Source organism: Nannobrachium achirus (assembly GCF_963921795.1).
Source record: "Nannobrachium achirus genome assembly, chromosome: 15".
In the NCBI taxonomy this organism is placed as follows: domain Eukaryota; kingdom Metazoa; phylum Chordata; class Actinopteri; order Myctophiformes; family Myctophidae; genus Nannobrachium; species Nannobrachium achirus.
In genome coordinates this window covers 25,103,943-25,122,906 of record NC_137822.1, presented here as the reverse complement: position 1 = coordinate 25,122,906, position 18,964 = coordinate 25,103,943, and the positions used below count along the sequence as shown (strand labels likewise).

The following is an 18,964-nucleotide window of genomic DNA, read 5'->3' as shown; positions in this document are numbered from 1 at the left end:
CATTTTAATAATAAAAACCTTACTCATGCAGTGGCATTGTTATTGTGACGGGTAAAAAGAAAGACACAAAATGATGATAGTGGTACAAAAATACATTTAATTTATACTTTTGCTGATGTTGCTGTAACCTACTCCAACACAGGTCATCAAGATCTTGTCCCCGCCTTTTCGTTCCCCTTCTAATGGTTTCTGTGCCTCCATCTTGAACATAATCTGGAAGAAATCTCTAATATTTCTGAGGAATTCAATCCTAGAGGGAATGAGAAAAAGAAGAGTAAAGAAATATTACTCTTTTTTTAGTTTTTGCTTCAAGAGATGTCTTGACAATTAATTAATCAATTAAAGGTTAAAGAAGCAAGTAGTTTGGTGTCTGTAAACGCATCCTAACTCCTTACAACATTGTCCTCGAACTGGGACTTAAAAAAAAATAATAAACTCATTGACTGCAACAAGAGGAGCGTACCCCAGCACACATACAGTTATACACCAATATAATATCCAAATACAACATAAACAGGTATGAATCACAAGCATGAAAACTGTTATCCAAAAATGCTGCCACTCAAAGTTGATCAATATCCATGACCCATTTTACAGAGCTTGATGTGTACTTGCTGACCACGTGCAGTTGGAAAACGCACATGGAAAACGTGGAAACATTGGTGATATGAGTTGTAGTAGCTGATTAAGAGGAGGGCCTGAGTGGGGAGTTTGTGATGGCACTGCCAATCTTCAGTTATCATAGTACTGTACTTGAGAGGAACACAGCACCGGTACCATGATAACTGAAAATGGACAGTTCATAGTCCATTGGGCACCTCCTCTTTAATCAGGTTCATTATTACACATTCATGGATGGTAAACGTTAATGCTCACTGACAGACTCACTGCTCATTTGAAGGGACTACACCAGGGTTCCCCAATAGGTGGCCCGCGGGGGGCTACTGTCTGGCCCCCCCACCAACCCCAGTAATAATGGTAGTATAAGAGCAGCAACAACACTAATAAGTCGTCGTTGTTGGGTGGAAACCTTGTATGTCCAAAACCATTCGTTATCATCTAAAAAATGTACTAAACTAGTGAAAACAGCCGATCTACAAGCACACAACGCCTCGCATCGCGAGGCGTTGTGTGCTTGTAGATCTGCTGTTTTCACTAGTTTTGTGCGACGATCTTGTATGATGAAGCAGGGCTTTGCTTTACCAAAAAATGTACACATTTGAAACTTGGAGATACAAGGTTTCTGCCCGACAGTGACGATATCTGAACTGTTGCTGGAGTAGCGGAAGCACCACCGCCGCCCCCTGCAATGTTGTGGCCCTCGGCTTGGTACGCTAGACATAATTCGGCCCTTGGGGAAAACTAATTGGGGAACCCTGGACTACACATTTGACTGTCATATTATAAATACAGGCCTGGGTGCATGATGGCTCAAGTCAGTTATGGGCTGTGTCCAGACTGTTCACCAAGGCGTTTTATTTTCCTGAGCGCAGCACATGGTGAATTGTATTCAACGAGAGCGTCGCATTATTTACACTATGGTGGAAGACTTCAACCAGACAGCCTTACTGCACCAACCACATGAGTTGCGAGGAACCACGTTCGACTTCTGTCATGCCTCCCCTCTTTGCCCTTCATTTTCTCTCTGACTACACTCTTTACAAAATAAACAATGCTAAAAAGTAATCTTTAACAAGAAGAAAAGGGTGACCCTAAAGAAAAGGGTTTTATTGCATTGTATTTGTCTTTTATTATTGGTTTGTGACCTATCCATTCTACATATGGTTCTTCAAATAAAAGGGGAGGTACATAATTGTTTGCTGGTTAGATATATCCATCATTACCGGTAGTCAATCTTGCACAATGTCAGCGGAATATTGACAACACACCCACATCAGGAACGCTACATCCACAGTGACAGTATAAACTCTAAATACTTGGGAATCTCAATGAAGATGGAGGATTGTTATTGCTGACACAGTGACACGCCCTCATCAGGAATGCCACATCCACAGTGACAGTTAAGACTTATCATACTTAGGAATCTCAGTGCTGATGGGAGATTTTGTTGGCACCCGTGTGGAATTCTGAGAAAACACTGTGCTGGGTAGTTGTGAGCAGAGCAGTACACAATCCTTAAACTAGACACCTCAGTTACATTAACATCGCAGATTCTTCTTTGGGCTGGGCAATATATCGATATTACATTGAGATGGTGAGACTAGATATCATCTGGGACTTGGCCAATTATAATATTGTGATTTGGCAAAACTGTGTCACAATTTTACGATATGGCTTAAGTGACCAGGAAAAGTCCTGGTCACTTAAGCCATATCGTAAAATTGTGAAAATGGGAGACCTACAAGCTCACTATGTGACCTCATTGTGACGCGTTGTGAGCTTGTAGATCTGCTATATTAAACACACAGCATTTTAAAAAACAGATAAAACGGGTATCCAAAGGTTGATGGGAAACATAAACGATGATGACTGGTTTGTTTTTCCCAAAGTTGTTTATTTGACTAGTGTTTCCTGTCCTAGTGCGAGAGGGAACTTTGGATTGTTGTCCCCTGCCAAGAGATGACCTGTGGAAGAATAACTACTACGTACAGGACTGAGGCCTGTGTGCACAATATGCACGTGTGAGACCTTGTGTATAACTACTGTCAGGGTTCGATTTGCTGAGGGGGATGTGGGGGAAATCCATTTCTTTACTTTTGATCCCTCTTTGGTCATTCATTTCTACGGCCGTTGACGATGTTGTATCCCTAATTCTAGTCATAAGGAATTACATACATGCATTTCCTTTTGGAAAATTCTGTTTGAAAATGTAACAATTTAATCTGAAATGTATACTAACCACATCGCATCCCTATTTTGCCAAATATTACGTTAAAGGAGTAGTTCACCCCAAAATTGCTTTTTTTCCCCTATTGATTACTCACGCCATGGACACTTGAGTTCAATAATATGTTTTGTTTTTTGTCGCATTCCTAAGACAAAAATTGGATTATAGTAAATTTACCCCGATGGTTTCCCCATCCAATGCCATGCATTTGGGTCCCCATCCAGGGCCATTCATTCAGGTCCCCATCCGGAATCAATGGGGCTAAATTTTTGTCTTAGGAATGCGACAAATACAAAAAATATACATTATTGAACTCAAGTCTCCATGGCATGAGTAATCAATAGAAGAAATTGGGAATTTTGGGGATGAACTACTCGTTTAAAAAAGATAAAATGACCCAGATGAGCTATTTTCACAGAACCCTGACCACTGCACAAATCATAACTTGAAGGCTAGTAGTGCTTTATACCGTATGTAGACAGAGATGGGTGTTTGGAGTGTGCATGCCTTACGTGTATGGGGAGAGAGGTCCGACTAAAGTCTTGGAGACATCCTGCTGACCCAGGGTCATGAACAGCAACGCCAGGCTCTGATTGGAGGAATCGACGCAGCCACCCTGGAAAAAAAAGGAGAGATAATTCGAGGGGGAGGAGGGGCTATGTGCGTCAGCTTCAAAAACATCAACACTGAAATACGTCACTGAGGTGGAGAGTTTTTAGAAAGAACTCCATCACCCCATGAGGACGTACTTGTTGTCGTCAGTGTTATCATGAAGGCCTAACACAAGTATCGATCACACAACTTAAAAGAAAAAAGTCAAAAGAGAGGTCACAATTAATCACCTGATTGCACGTAATCTGAGCTAATCAAGTGTTGCATGACCGTGAGAATAGTTTCCGTAAATTATCCAATTAATCAACTGAAATGTCAGGATCGTAGCAGCTTTACTGAAACATAGGACTATAAGCCAGAGTTTGCTGACATGTTTTCAGCCTTCGATACAGAGATTTGTTTAGAATCCAAGGAATGGATCAGGGACAATCTAACACAAAGTGCACCAGCGATAAACTATTCAACAAACAGAACTAGACAATTATAAAATCTGCGCCTGAAAGCCAGCAATGGTTCTTTTCTTGCTATAACCATCTTAACTCATCTTCCCTGTGCATTTTCCCTAATCATGCTTTCCTTAAGCCATCTGTTGCCTTTCCCTTCCCCTGTCCACATATCTGACATATTTGGAAGACAGAAGGTCTAGTCTCCAGCACTCTCTCAGGCATCACATGCCACCATGGTTAACTAGTCAGCTATGCACTTTGTGCACCCACTATGACACCCATTAAGACTTAGGGTGACTGGACGTGGACACGCGCTATAAGGAAAAAAAAGACGAACAACGAACCTATAGTGAGGGATTTTCAAACCATTCCTCTAAATTAGACTCATGTGTAAATGTGGACAGGCCTGGGCTAAATAGGGTCAATATCATGTGGTGTGCTGAGCATTTATCCATTCAAAGTGCCTATGTATGTAGCATATGAAGGCTTTTCCAGCAGCAACATGACATTGTGACAGTCGGTCAGCAGGAATATGATTCAATTACATAATCATATGAACCAAACCATGGCAACATTGTTTTAAGAAAAGGCATCCCATGTTATCAAGCCTGGGATTCTCAACTACATTCCCATTTGGACTGGGCGAGGTGGCTAGACAAGTTGCATAAGACAGTGAAAATTGTATCTCAATGTAAAGAAAATACTATTTTCCAAGCACAACAAAAACAAAGCACCACAACAAGCAAACATATTCAACAAGGTAAAGGTAAAGCCAAAATCAATACATATTATTGGTAATAAGTTCTAAAATGCATTTTACACAATAAAAGGTCAACTGCTTGAATATTACCTACCATTTATATTAGCATGTCATTTGAAAACATCTATCAATTCCTCACATATCCAAGGTCACAGCAGATGGATTGTGCTTAACAGAACATTAGGTTACATTCGATGCTAAATACAATTAATTGTTGCCCGGCTAAATACTTGGTAGCAGTAGCACCGATAGCCCATGGCCCTTGGCGGTCTGTCGGGATGTCCGCCCGTTAAGGGGTCGTTCCGTGCCCTGGTCTTGACCTTGGCCAGCCAGGATGACGACTGTGTGGTGACATTAGTTTCGCAAGATGGTCTGACTTGCACCAACTCTACTGTGCTATTAGTACTATAGATGCTGCTATCTTCTTCCCAAAATACTTGGTGATGAGCAAGTTAGGATTAGACTTTTTATGCTCACCAGGTATTTTGTTTTAACCCTTGAGTGTTGCACTGCTGCTGTTTCTATACTTTTCAAAGTATAAACACACTGTACAACTGTAATCAGAAATAAAATAAAAAACAACAGTTTTGTCTTAGGTCTTTTCCATCAAGCAATTTCTTTTCTAACAGTAAAAGTAACAGCTGCCATCTCAAAATGAGGCCTATTTTAGGGCAGGCACTGCATGTAGAGAAAACATTTCAAAGAAACAGTCACCACAATTCAAGCTTTAACAAGATTTTGCACACATACTTGTTTACGGACACCCAATAACCTCCTGGTGAGATCTCTTCAGTTCAATTTAACCATTTGATTGGAACTCTAGCTAGCCTCGAAAGCATCTCTGTTGGAAGTATCTCACTAAAATAAAATGATGGCAGCAGAGCACCCTTTCCAGAGATTGAAATCCCATTGGATCTACACAATTCACAGGCCTTTTTTGGGGCAAATCCAAATCAGACCTTGCCAATTTGTGAGAAAGGAAACCAAAGCTAATGACAAAATAGGACACGGGTCATACAGACATTTGGTTGTCGACATTACCATAACCCCTCCAAAGGAAATCTACCTATGGCTATACGGAAATCAATGCTAAGCACAGCCAGAAGCACAGCTTACATATACACATACTGTATATAGTTTTCAATACTTAACAATCCGGAAGAGAAAATGCATATTTCCAACTTACATCAGCGCCGGTTTACTGTTCATGTCTCTTCCAAAAACAAAATGTCCATCGTGTAAGTTCTCGTTTACTATAACCAGCAGAGGACTGTACTGATTAACCATAAAACAAACACATGCACGCGTACAGGGTGCCTATATCCTCAAAGAGGACTCCAGCACTTTTCCATGAGTTCAGATTAACAATCCCAAGCAGTCGTCTTGTCCATCTCTCTCTGGTGTCACCATTTTTCAAGTGCCCCAATCACCCATCCTATCAGCCAATAAACACGTTAAACACAAGTTTTGGGACACGACTGAAGCGTTTTCTATCCTATCATCCAGTTTCGTAAAAAGTTTCAAAAAACTAAAATAAAACTTGGTCGAATGTTTTGAATCGACCATGTTCCAAGGCTGCTAGGCAGAAAAGGTTAGTACCCCACCCTAGTGCACGGTCTTAGAGGACACCCAACACAATTTCTCTTTCAGAGTTAATCAGCACTACTCTGCCCAGCTAACTGGACTCACATGGCTCTTATGAGAGAGGGGTGAGAGAGGCAGAACAACACAGTTGCAAACAGAAGTCACAGATCCACTGGACGTAATTGAATATGTTTTGATAAAGCGGGCTCTTTTTCTGTGTGTGTGTGTGTGTGTGTGTGTGTGTGTGTGTGTGTGTGTGTGTGTGTGTGTGTGTGTGTGTGTGTGTGTGTGTTGTGCATGTAATGACATGCACATTCACGGTGAGTCTCAGCATTATCATATTACACTTGGGAGAAAAACTGCACAAGCACAATGACATAGCTTCATCAAGCCTGATCTAACCGTTTTCCATAGGCTACCACTTCAACCTCGATTAAAGCCACATTCCATCGTCCATCAAGCACTTCTACGAAAGAATTATCAAGTTTGACACATAATCCATGAATGAGCTTTAGCGTCCCTGTTCTTTTAGCAATCGGTTTCTTTTAGCCCCCTTTGCCCTCTCCCTCAAGAGGCCTTGCCTTTTGCCCGGCCGCAGTTGTAAATAAGAACGTTCTTAATCTGTCTTGCCTGGTTAAATAAAAAGGTAAAAGAAAAAGGTTCCGAGCATGCCATAATAGGCTAAAAGCTAGATTAGATCTTCAGGCTCTGAGCTTGTAAATCGGCTATTTTTGTTGAAGAGTTCAGTGTAAAGGGAAAAGGTAGGGGACCTCCGATTCTTCCGAACTTGGGGGACACCAGTCAACAAAGTATATACAGTGTAGTGTAAGTGGTTGCTATTTCAAAATCTGAGATTTAAAAAATGTAATTTATAACATAGATAATATATACAGTAGTTACACAGTGAGTGAAGTTGCACTTAATTCTCAATCAATCACATGTCTTGAATCATGCGTGCACACCGATAAATATGCATAGCTCATTAGCACACCTAACGCATCCAATTAAAAACAGCACCAAAATAAACCTGTTATAGAAGATGTTGCTTCCTAAAGTGGTTTGTGCGGTCAGAAATATAGAGGTCTCTCTAAATAAAACTACACAATAGTTTCGGTATTCACAGCTGTGTCAAATTAATGAAACCACCTGACAGCCATTGTGACTGGTGGCTCATGTGAGATGGAAAGGGGGAACCAGTGGTGGAAAAAGTACTCACATTGTTTTTCTTAAGTGAAAGTATCAATACTGCAATATACTCTGTAAAAGTACGGAATTCAAAATGTACTTGACTAAATGTAAGAAAGTCTATGGCACCAAAAGTAAAAGTACAAAATGTGTGAAAATAGCAGATCTCACAACGCTTCACATTGTCTTGTGAGCTTGTAGAAACAGCTATTTTCAATAGCCTGCATGGTATGTGGGTCCACACTCTTGTCGTTCACTGTGACCATGTCTTTGTGTAATAAGGCACAGATTGTGCTCCTGGCACAAGCATTTCATTGTATCTGTACTTGTATGGATATGTGTGACAATAAACCTGAACCTGATAACCTAGACGGTCGCAAGTTACAATGAAAAGCTCCACTGGCTGTCTGTCTGTCTGTCACGTCACGTCACGTCACGTCACGTCACGTCACGTCACACTTTTGCCCCTACGCTTATCTCTGCCACCGTTGGCCCCATCGATGCCAAACTTTCCACACACACTCCTTGGATGGCAAATCACAACCTGATTTCTCACATGGCCCTCTTTTAGCGGCACCATCAGGCCAATTTTTGGAAAACAAATTTTTTGACACGGCTCCTACAGGTTTTGGCATAAAATCACGCAAAGCAATACACAGTATCTCTAAAGTCATGTCATCAACATGGATCTGTTCAGTCCCATTTCCCATATTCCCTCCTGATTGGCTATAATTGCCTAAGTTTGTGTATGCGACGTGATGGTCGCTTATCTCCCGATTAGGGAGTCTTACTGGTTATAAAATAACTTAAGTGGTTAATGTATTATGTATGTATGTATGTAATGTATATGTCTTATAATACTTTAATTTAAGTAACTAGTAAAGGGCTCAAATAATCATTGTGGAGTAAAAGTACAATATCTGGATCCGAGATGTATTAGAAGTAAAGGATTATTTTAATTAGTTTAAGGATTAGAAGTATAAGTATTGGAAATTGGAAATACTCAAGTAAAGTACACATACAAGTACCTAAATGTACAGTACTTAAGTAAATGTACTTAGTTACTTTACACAACTGTGGGGAACACGTGTGGGGGGAAAGAGAGAGGGCCTGTCATTTGCTGTGGTAAACGCTGTCAGTACACATAACATTGTATTTGTTGACACTACATGAAACTCATCAAGTTGAATTGTCTCTCACAGCCGCAACTGGAATGCTGTCGGTTGAAATTATACTATGAACATTCCGCATTCAGAATGTCATATACACTGTACAAATGCTCAATGTCATGCGAACTTTCAACCATTCAAGAACGCTTATTTTAAACCCATTCAAAACTGTGTTTCTATGTCAGCAATCTGGCTATAGCCATCGTCAAAGAAAAGGTCCTTTTCACTTAACTGGAGCTCAGTTAGTCTGTTCTTGAGAGACTACTATGTCAGTGGTTCTCAAACTTTTTCATGTGAAGGACCCCCAAAATTATATTTATTTGGCCATGGACCCCCCTCTCAAAATATTTAGTTCCAGGGACCCCCCAGAAGCAAAATTTGAGTTACAAACGTTCACTTTGAAAATACATACAGTCAAAGATTTGCACACATTTTCAAAAATAGCAGATCTACAAGCTCACAGCTTGTATATCTGCTATTTCTCACTGGTTAAAGCATTCAATAATTCTAGGCCTAAATGGGTTAAATAGGCATGCATTTCTCAACTTTTCCCTAATTCTGTGGTTCCCTTCCGACAGTCTTCTCTCAGTAGCATTCCAGGCGGGAGTTGTTGGTCATTACCGGAGAATGTGGGTAAACAAGGGCAGCGGGTCTACTCTGCAGTTGTTGTTTACATGCTGTGATCAAGTCCACCACGGTATGTTCTGACAGAGTTCATGTGGTTTGGCCCCGTGTAGGCGTATGCTTTGAAAAGTCCACATGTCTCTGTGTGCATGTTATGCCTGTATGTACGATCAAGCTGTTCACAACTGTCTGTGAGTAGTGACTTTATAAATGGCTCGCCGGTCAGGATGCACTAGAAACACTCTGGGCTAGCTGACCACATATTCCACTTGCCCTCTTGGGACAGTTAAAATATTTAACCTTATATCCTTTTAATGTTTTCCTCTTAACACAATCCCCGCCATTTAACAATACCTTCGTACTCTACCATGCCTCCAGTCTCCATAGACTTCCATGTAATTCATAGTGCACGGATCATGCACACCCATGCCTAGATAATGCACCACGTGTGTCCACATTGCTCACAGCTTTCAAACAAAAAAATCCGAATGGAAATCCGTTCAGGCATTCATGAGATAGAAGCCATTATGTTTTCCTAAAATGTAAACAAAGATGGCTGCCATGTTTGATAGATGGGGTTGCTATGGGGGTTAAACATGCAATTTCGCGATTTCTATCATGCCTACTACATTTTTTGGGGTCAAATTTTTTTTTTTTTTTTTTTTCAAAATGGCGGAAATTCTCGGGACTATCGGGCCTGGCAGGGAAAGACATTAGCTGTATTCCAATCCGAAGGGTTTGCACTTTGAAGTGCGCATTTGAAGGGCTATGACGTCACTGGGCCGCGCCAAATAGCAATCTACAAGCTCACAATGCGTTGCGTTGCGACGCATTGTGAGCTTGTATATCTGTGACCAGTGACGTCATAGCCCTTCAAATGCGCACTTCAAAGTGCAAACCCTTCGGATTGGAATACAGCTATTGAAATAATCTCGGGACTATCGGGCCTGGCATGCAATGAGTTAAGAGGGCTGTCAAGATTCAGATTCACAGGTAAAAACTCCATAATAAAGCTATTGAGTTTGTTATGTAGGATGCAGGATTTTCAGCAGGATTACTGTAAAATTATTCTCTTTGATTATAGTCCAGTCATTTTAGGGTTAGACCTAGAACAAATTGCAATAGTAGCAAACTCAACTGATTTTGTATCCTCATTATGTCCTTAGTGAGTGAAAAAAAGTCCCAAGGAATCCCACCGGGGCAAAGTTTTGAAAACGACCTATCTACCTTCACTTACTATACACTACAATATAAAGGAAAAAATGACTGAAAAAAATCTGCTTTAAGTGGGATGTGAGGGGTCAAACTAGGGGTTTTTAATTATTCTGAATCCATTGCAAGCATTTGTTTTGCACGAAAAACATTCCTTGGGCCAGAAATGGCCACTCAAAACGTCAATTTTCATCAATTTTCATCAATTTTCAGTCTTTTGGGGTCCGTTTTTAGCCCAAGGAATGTTTTTCATGCAAAACAAATGCTTGCAATGGATTCAGAATAATTAAAAACCCCTAGTTTGACCCCTCATATCCCACTTAAAGCAGATCTTTTTTCAGTCATTTTTTCCTTTATATTGTAGTGTATAGTAAGTGAAGGTAGATAGGTCGTTTTCAAAACTTTGCCCCGGTGGGATTCCTTGGGACTTTTTTTCCCTCACTAAGGACATATTGAGGATACAAAATCAGTTGAGTTTGCTACTATTGCAATTTGTTCTAGGTTTGGACAAATTTTGGCCTAAAATGACTGGACTATTAGGGGCCCTCTCTCGACAACGATTTAGCAAAAACAACACATTATTATGACTATTAACAGACATTACCAGGAATTGTAATACTGTACTTGAAATATAGCATCTAATTTCTTAAGCATTATAGCTTTTGAAAAATGTGGGTTTTTGGATTTCGACTCATTCATATCCTCAATGACAACTCCTGCTTCTGTTTCCCATGTTTAACGGTTCAAAGGTATTTTTGCACTGGAGATATCACCCAGTTAATACAAGGGTCAGCACAGTCTGAGCTGAATTAAAATATATTTTTGTGTATTTGTAGTACCCACCCTATAGATCTCCTCCAAAAGCAGTTTGGCACAGTTCCTGCCCAAATCCTCCGGCAGTACAGGGTCTCCCTGCCCCTTGGGCGTTGAGCACAGCTCGGCACTAAGGAAGCACCCATTCACAGTCTCTGCAACCAGGGTCAAACCAAAGCCCGGAGACCTTGGGATTAAAAGGAGGAAAATATCCAGCGTTAGTGGATGGCTCAGTTGTTGCCAGTTCATTCTAGTAAACTTGAACTATGTAATCATAGAGAAAAAGTCCTGCAGGTGAAACTCAGATTGAGGGGGCGCCCGCTGGCCTACTGGACCACTTAGGAATTGCCACATAAGCATGCCTGGTGGCGTCGCCGGTTCGATTCCCGACCCAGACGACCTTTGCCACGCGTCACTACCCATCTCTCCCCCCATTTCCAGTCTACTGTCCTATCAATAAAGGCATAAAAGCCCAAAAACAAAAAAAAATAAATTGAGCATGACATATGAAAAACATACGAAAACCACATGTTTTGGTTGTTGTAGGACTTACTTGCCAGAGCTGATCCCCTTCATGTGGTCTGTGTAGATGTAAATGTCTGGAATGAACTTGTTGAGGATACTCCTAGCAGATTCCACTATCCGATTGGCCATCTGGGGTGAGACTCGAACCGAAAACCTGGGTTTTTAAAGTCAAGGGGTTTTGATCCATCACAAATCAAGTTAAACACCAGTAACGTGACATTAAACCAGGTTGTTGGGTAGCTGCTGTATGTAGTAAGTAACATATTTTAGATGTGATGCTGTGGTCAAGCATGGGGCGTTCCTCTGAGAAAAAGGACAAGCACACACACAAACAAACTGATATATGAGTTCAGGAATTCACCCTTTGTCAGCCTTCTGGTTGGTCCCTGACTGACCAACCAGCAGGCTCTTTCTGCCTTGTCCCGCCCTGGTTCCGCCTTTTTTATAGCGAATTAGCTAAAACATAAATTTTGGATAAATATATATATTTTTTAAACATGCCCAGTCACTATACTGCACCTGAGAGGCTCCTTTTTTTTACCGAAACCAGGATTAAAATGACAATTGAATACATAGAATAACAATAAGAAGCAACTGAATTTCAATGATAGTGGATGGAGAGAAAGGACTTTTGTCCCACCAAGACACAGCAACCAATGGGTGAGAAGAGGGGCGGGACAAGGGGTGGGACTTGACAAAGGGTGAATTTGTTTTGCATTTAGTCATCGTGAGAAGGATACGCCATTCCTCTGATCCTCTTGATTTTTCCAGGGTCAGTCAGTTGCACTGGCCTGATGGTCCGACGAACAGGGCAAGTAAAGAGTACCTCGCCTCCACCGTTAGGGGCCATCCCTCTCTTTACAACCTGAAAGAAAGAAAGAAAGAAAGAAAGAAAGAAAAATATTCATCATATTGTAAATCAGGGGACGTTTTCAGGCCAAGGACCCCTTAGTCGAGAGAGAGAGATGAAGCAGGGACCCCCCACAACTTTTTCATAGATTCCATATAGTTTCATTTTTTGACAGCACAATCATTGGTGTATTTTGGATTCATGTCATTTTGTGTTTTCAGATATTTAACCAATTGAACCGTGCCTACCTTGCTTGCTGCCAAGCATTACAATCTTCAATGTCTTCCATTGCCAGAACCTTTAGATTCTTACCTTTTAATGTGCACAATGTGCACGGGTCATGCACGGATAATTCATGGGTGATGCACCACATGTGTGCACGCCATTCACAGCTTTCAAACAAAAGAATCTGCTTGGAAATCCGTTCAGGCATTCAAAAGATATAGGCTATAATGTTTTCTTCAAATGTAAAGGAGAGCAAAAAAACTTTTTTTTTTCTTTAAAAAAACAGCCAACTCAGGAAACTCTGGCTTGGCACAGCTATACACAAACTCAGGAAACTCGGGGTTGGCACCATATGTGTTAATAAACCTGACCTTTTACTCTGTACTTAGTCTGCTCTTTCCCCCTCTACACCAAACCTCTTGTAGATCGGCTATTTTTGGCTACAGAATATGGACACTAGGGTCCCTGACCCCCTGTTGTAAATAACATGAGGTACAGTATGATAGAATCTCAAAACACAAAAATGGCAAGTTAATGGCCCTGACCAAAAGAAACATTCCTCTGAGGTCATACAGTATAAGTAAAAAAATCACCAGCACTCACAAAATGTCCTATATGTCATTCTTATGTTGATCGGCACGGGCAGCATAAGGATGCGTTTGCCTAGAAAAGATTTCGGGACTGCTGGTGATCTTTTTTGCTTACATGAACTCTTCTGAGCCATGCATCCGGTACCGGTAAGAGATTAATTGCTTAAACTTGAGTGGTGCTTGCATTCTTGCATTCTTTTAAGTTTAAGCATTTCTCAGATGTGTCACATAAGCTTGTATCCACCCAGCCTCCATGCGGGGGGATGGGCTCTTATACACTTTAAATAAAAGCATGAAGACGCTTGTCGCCATACACTTTACGCTGAAACTCACTGTCAGCGTCATGATACTATTGGTGTGAATTGGGTGTAAAGACGACTAAATAATATCAATTATGATTATTCCAACAGAATGCAGTTAGGATAACCACGACCACAAGTATCTGAATCTTAAAATGCTCACTTTGATATCCAAGCCCTCGCCATCAATGCCAAACTTCTTCATCAGCGGGATAGCTGTAAACTTCAGTAAATCGACCTACAAGAGAAAGAATTTGTTTAAGGTTGAGAAATGACAACATGACAGTTCAATCAGTTTAAAATCAGTTCAGTAATTTTTAGATAGCACAGACACTGTAGTAAGGTAGGGCGATTTAATATTCTTATCGTCGGCCCCAAATTCTCTGATTGACGATACATTTAGCTAGAAAAGCAAGAATGTGAGAGCATATGCCCAGTCCTCTCCAGCTCGAGTTATACTTATACGAAGTTGATGCACACACAGCCTACCTCGGTTTGCAGCAACGATGCAGCGGAACAACACTAGCCTGGTAAACAACTCCAAGTTTATTTTGTTACAGACAGTATTTTTTATATTCGGACAATTTGATAAATGGTGTGATAGGCCTGGTCCGCCCTTCCTAAACTAAACACATCTGGTGGCAAGCAAACTCACGTTTCAAATCGCATTGATTGACAGGCGATAACATAAGCAGACACACATTTTTGTATCCAGACTTGACAGCAAAATTGGGAGACCGGGACACACACGTTCCTGCGTCATCAAGCTAGCAAATGCATAGCGACGACTTACAGAAACTAGCGCTGCAGTTTCATTTTCGTTCTTTCGGCTCATAACCGATTTGTAAAAGCCTCAACAGAATGAAATCACAATCACAGTGTAATATCTAACTGCTGGCCCAAATTGATTTGCATTTTGCACACACTTTATTGCGTGGTACTGTACAGGTTAATTGGGCTACATGTGATGAGTTAGATCTTCGATAAGGCTGAGTATTACATTTGGGGGAAAAAATATAAATAATCGGCAAGAAAATCACCTAATAAATCGCATCGCCGACTGCCGATATATTCGTCTCACTGTCCAAGCCTACACTGTAGATGATACATAAACTACCATGTTCACAAACTGGATGCCTGACGCTGCTTATTGCTGTGAATACCATAGAACACACGTTTTCTATAAAGCACAAACAATCCTTGCGGAAACGCCCAAGGATTGTTTCCTTCCTATTCCTTATACAGTACATGACATGAATGCACTGTGTTGCTATGAATGGAAATGTCCCTTCTATACATTTATTTCTATGGTAACACTGTACTTCGTTCACTCTCACCTTGCAGTTATGGCTACAGAAATAATCACAATAAATAATTCTTGCAATTCACACAGTACACAAGTACACACAGTAATTTTGTCACCCTTTCACTGCAGTGCTCTCTGTATAAGTTTGGCAGATTAAAGGGGAAGGATAACAATATATGCCCAACAATGTATACTGCCTCCCCCTGGCCAGCCGGGGCGCCTGATGGAGGGGAAAGGAACTGGTTGGAATAACGTGTTCTTTCCACACGCTAAGTCCAGCTTGGGAATCTCTCCCCTGTCAGGTGAAAAGAAGCGGCTTGGACTCCTCATGCATAGAAGGAAGCATGAGGTCAGTCCGTTGCTCTCCCCAGGTTGGCAGAGGGAGTGTAGCGCACAGGATTACATTAGATAATTGGCACTGGGTGAAAGATGGGTTACAAAATCATGGGATAAAAATTAACAAAAAAAAAAAAACAATGTATGCTCACCGAAGGGTCGGTAAGGTCGTTGGTGACTCCCTTCAGAGTGACTTTTAGAGAGTTCTTCATGAATGGAGCTAGCATGAGTAGAGCCTCCAAGTAGTACCCAATCGATCTCTGGGGGTTGCAATCATGTTCTACTGAGCCCCCGTAAAGTAACCCAGGCTGATAGTTCAGCACAGTACCTAGAGGGCAAAGAAGAATTGGTTGGTATTGGCAAATCAGTTGATTAGGTAGTTATGTTGTATCATTCCTTATGGAATCATTGGGTTTCCAGTCCAGTCCCATGGAGCAAACGGTCTTTGTGGAAAAAAATAAAAAAGTAGCAAGCAAAACAACTGAAGATACATACAGCTCATTTGGTGTCGAGCCAAGTTCATCATTAGGGATTAATAACTCAAAATAAGCGAATGAGGTAGTCATGCCTCATGCGAGTAATAGATGAACACTGAACAGCCATTCATTGGGATGTCTCTTTAACATCATCCCATTATAAACAATGTCCCATGTCAGAACCAAAACATTGCAATGAACAAAGTGGCAGTTATTCAATTGTAATTTGAGGTGGATATAACAGTAATAACTGGATTATATCATGCATTTCAAGAGAATTTATCCTGTGTGATCACACACGTTGAAAGATTATCTATATCTATATATGATCTACGCAGTTTACTTGAAATCCAACAGTGCTAACTCACCTGTTTGGTTGATCTCTATTCTGGTCCCATTGGTCACTTTGTCCAGTAGTCTGATGAAGCTGGCCTCAAAATCTGTAGAAAGAGAAACATTGTGGCATGTTAAGTCATTCTTCTTGCTATAAGCCTGATTTACTTGGTATCGATAAATAATAGATGGTGGAATGAAAAACTATTAGGCTTATTACTAATATTACAATCAATGCACATGTACTTTTACTCCACCACAATTATTTGACACTTGACAGCTTTAGTTACTATCTACTTTGCAGGTTTATATTATTATCATAAAATATACATTAACCACTTCCGCCATATATATATTTCAGACATTTATAGCCGATCTACAAGCTCAAAATGCGTCATATCTGTGAGCTTGTAGATCTGCTATTTTCAAATGATTTTTTATGCATTTTGAACTTGCGAAATGGGACATTCCTCACAAGGAGAACTTTTCATTTTGGTACTTTACCAATGATTTGATACCAATACATTTGTACTTCTCAACTCAATTTTAATTACCGGACTTTTTCTTGTATTTCTACATTGCAGTAGCCAGGTAGCCTACATGGTAACTATTCAGATAGCAGATCTCCCTTCAGAGTGATAGCAGATCATAGATCTGCTATTTTTTGGAACAGAGGTTTGGTGTAGAGGAAAAAGAAGGTCTAGACTAGCAGACTAGCAGGTATTGACAGTTCAAGTGGTTCAATATATTAATCCAACCTACACAGATGATAGTGCTGTCAAACAAGTCTAAGCTGTATAAGAAATCCATTAACATTTTTAATCTGCAAAAAATGTATACGATATGTAGTGGGGGTCCCTGCTTCATCTCTTTCTCAGCTAAGGGGTCCTTGGCCTGAACACGTTGAAGACCCCTGCTCTGACATTGATAATGCATTGCATACACATTTTAAACATGAAATGGGACATTCAGAATGTCACATTATGTAAAATAGAACACTTTTACTGTTGGTACTTTAAGTGCATTTTGATACCAATACTTTTGTACTTTTACTCAAGCACATTTTTAATTCCGGACTTTTACTAGCAACAGAGTACACGCATGGATATTTTTTTACTGAATTAAAACATGTGGGTACTTTTCCCACCACTGCTATTAAACTGCGTAACAGCTAGCTCTTAGCTGGCCATGCTAACCCACCCAGAAACTGCGATGCGCCACATGTGGCAGACAGTAGGTGTTTTGGTGATGTTTTTACTTACCACGAAGCCCCGGGTTGTCGTCTTTGGATCGTATGTTCTTTATTTTGACCCGCTTCCCACTGATGGTGGACAACACCAGTCTCTGCCTGAAGAAATTGCAGCCGTCGTACGCGAGTCCGTGGCTTGCCATGTTGTTGTTGTTTCTGTTTCTGTCTGACTGGGGATCCACGTGTGTTTGGCTCAGGAGGATGGGAAGGAGAGAGACTCTGGATGCCATCGCCCGGAGGGACGTTACGCCTGATTGGCTATTGTGTATTGTGTGTGTGTGTGTGTGTGTGTGTGTGTGTGTGTGTGTGTGTGTGTGTGTGTGTGTTTGTGTGTGTGTGTGTGTGTGTGTGTGTGTGTGTGTGTGTGTGTGTGTGTGTGTGTGTGTGTGTGTGTGTGTGTGTGTGTGTGTGTGTGTGTGTGTGACGTTACGCCTGATTGGCTATTGTGTATTGTGTGTGTGTGTGTGTGTGTGTGTGTGTGTGTGTGTGTGTGTGTGTGTGTGTGTGTGTGTGTGTGTGTGTGTGTGTGTGCGTGCGTGCGTGCGTGCGTGCGTGTGTCTTTGATTGAACACTTTATCAGAGGTTTGCATAGGGAAATAGGGAAAGGTACATGACAGTACAGTTCACTGGTGTACAACAAGGTCAACTCCTTTTCTTTAAACTCACATAACATTGAATGACAGACAATTGAGACAAATACAAATGCAGAACATATCATTCGTCGTAAAAAAAAAAAAAAAAAAAAATCCTTTTAGTTGACCTTGTACCAGTGAAACTGTACTGTCGTGAAACTGTACCTTTTCCTATGCAAATTTCTAATAAAGTCGATCATCAACCAATCAATCAAAGTCATATCATCTTGTAGTTGTAGCCAAGATAGATAGATAGATAGATAGATAGATAGATAGATAGATAGACTCAATAAAACGACTTAACTCAATAATACAGACATTAGGGGGGAAATAAAAGGGGAACCCGTGTGCTATTTTCATTATCATAAACGTCATAAAAACATTTAAACCAATCGCAGCTCTGATCACGCCACACCCGTGGTTGTCCTTCTGGGCCATGGGATCAGAGCATCAGAGCGTATCAGTCATTTGAGGGCACTACCTAAACTATACACTAGATGGGGTGCGTTTGCTATTTTTGGGACAGACAGAGTAAAGTCACAGACCCTTCTTCTTTTTCTTGATTTTTAATTACAGTTAATAACGGGCATGATTTAAAGTAACACGCCTGTATAATGTTTCAGTTAGAGTATATCTCATTTACCTTATATTGAATACAATGGGCATTTATTAAGCCTCTATTAACATATTTTACAGCTTATTGTATTCAGCTAAATACATGTAGGCTATACAGGTATAGCCTAATATCAAGAAACATAAGCTGTCCTCCCCCTAGGCTAATAGGTCTAGGCTACCTGACAGCCAAACCTGACAGGGAGGTTAATGTCTGGAATTATACATTTATTTTAGGGATTACCTTGCCAAAACGATTGGAGCATTTGGCTACATAA

At 40.7% G+C, this 18,964-nt stretch overlaps 1 protein-coding gene across 1 annotated transcript; it reads right to left on the bottom strand.

The window, feature by feature from the left end:
- Positions 1-85: 85 nt before the first annotated feature.
- rcl1 (RNA terminal phosphate cyclase-like 1) lies at positions 86-17,631 on the bottom strand. Its single transcript, XM_080743166.1, has 9 exons — positions 17,456-17,631; positions 16,229-16,300; positions 15,537-15,712; positions 13,906-13,980; positions 12,519-12,643; positions 11,807-11,932; positions 11,284-11,440; positions 3,361-3,464; positions 86-250 (listed from the first exon to the last, which is right to left on the bottom strand). Exons 1-9 carry the CDS (start codon positions 17,583-17,585, stop codon positions 97-99), a joined length of 1,119 nt encoding a protein of 372 aa, XP_080599292.1. The 5' UTR covers positions 17,586-17,631; the 3' UTR covers positions 86-96.
- Between the last annotated feature and the right edge of the window lie 1,333 nt (positions 17,632-18,964).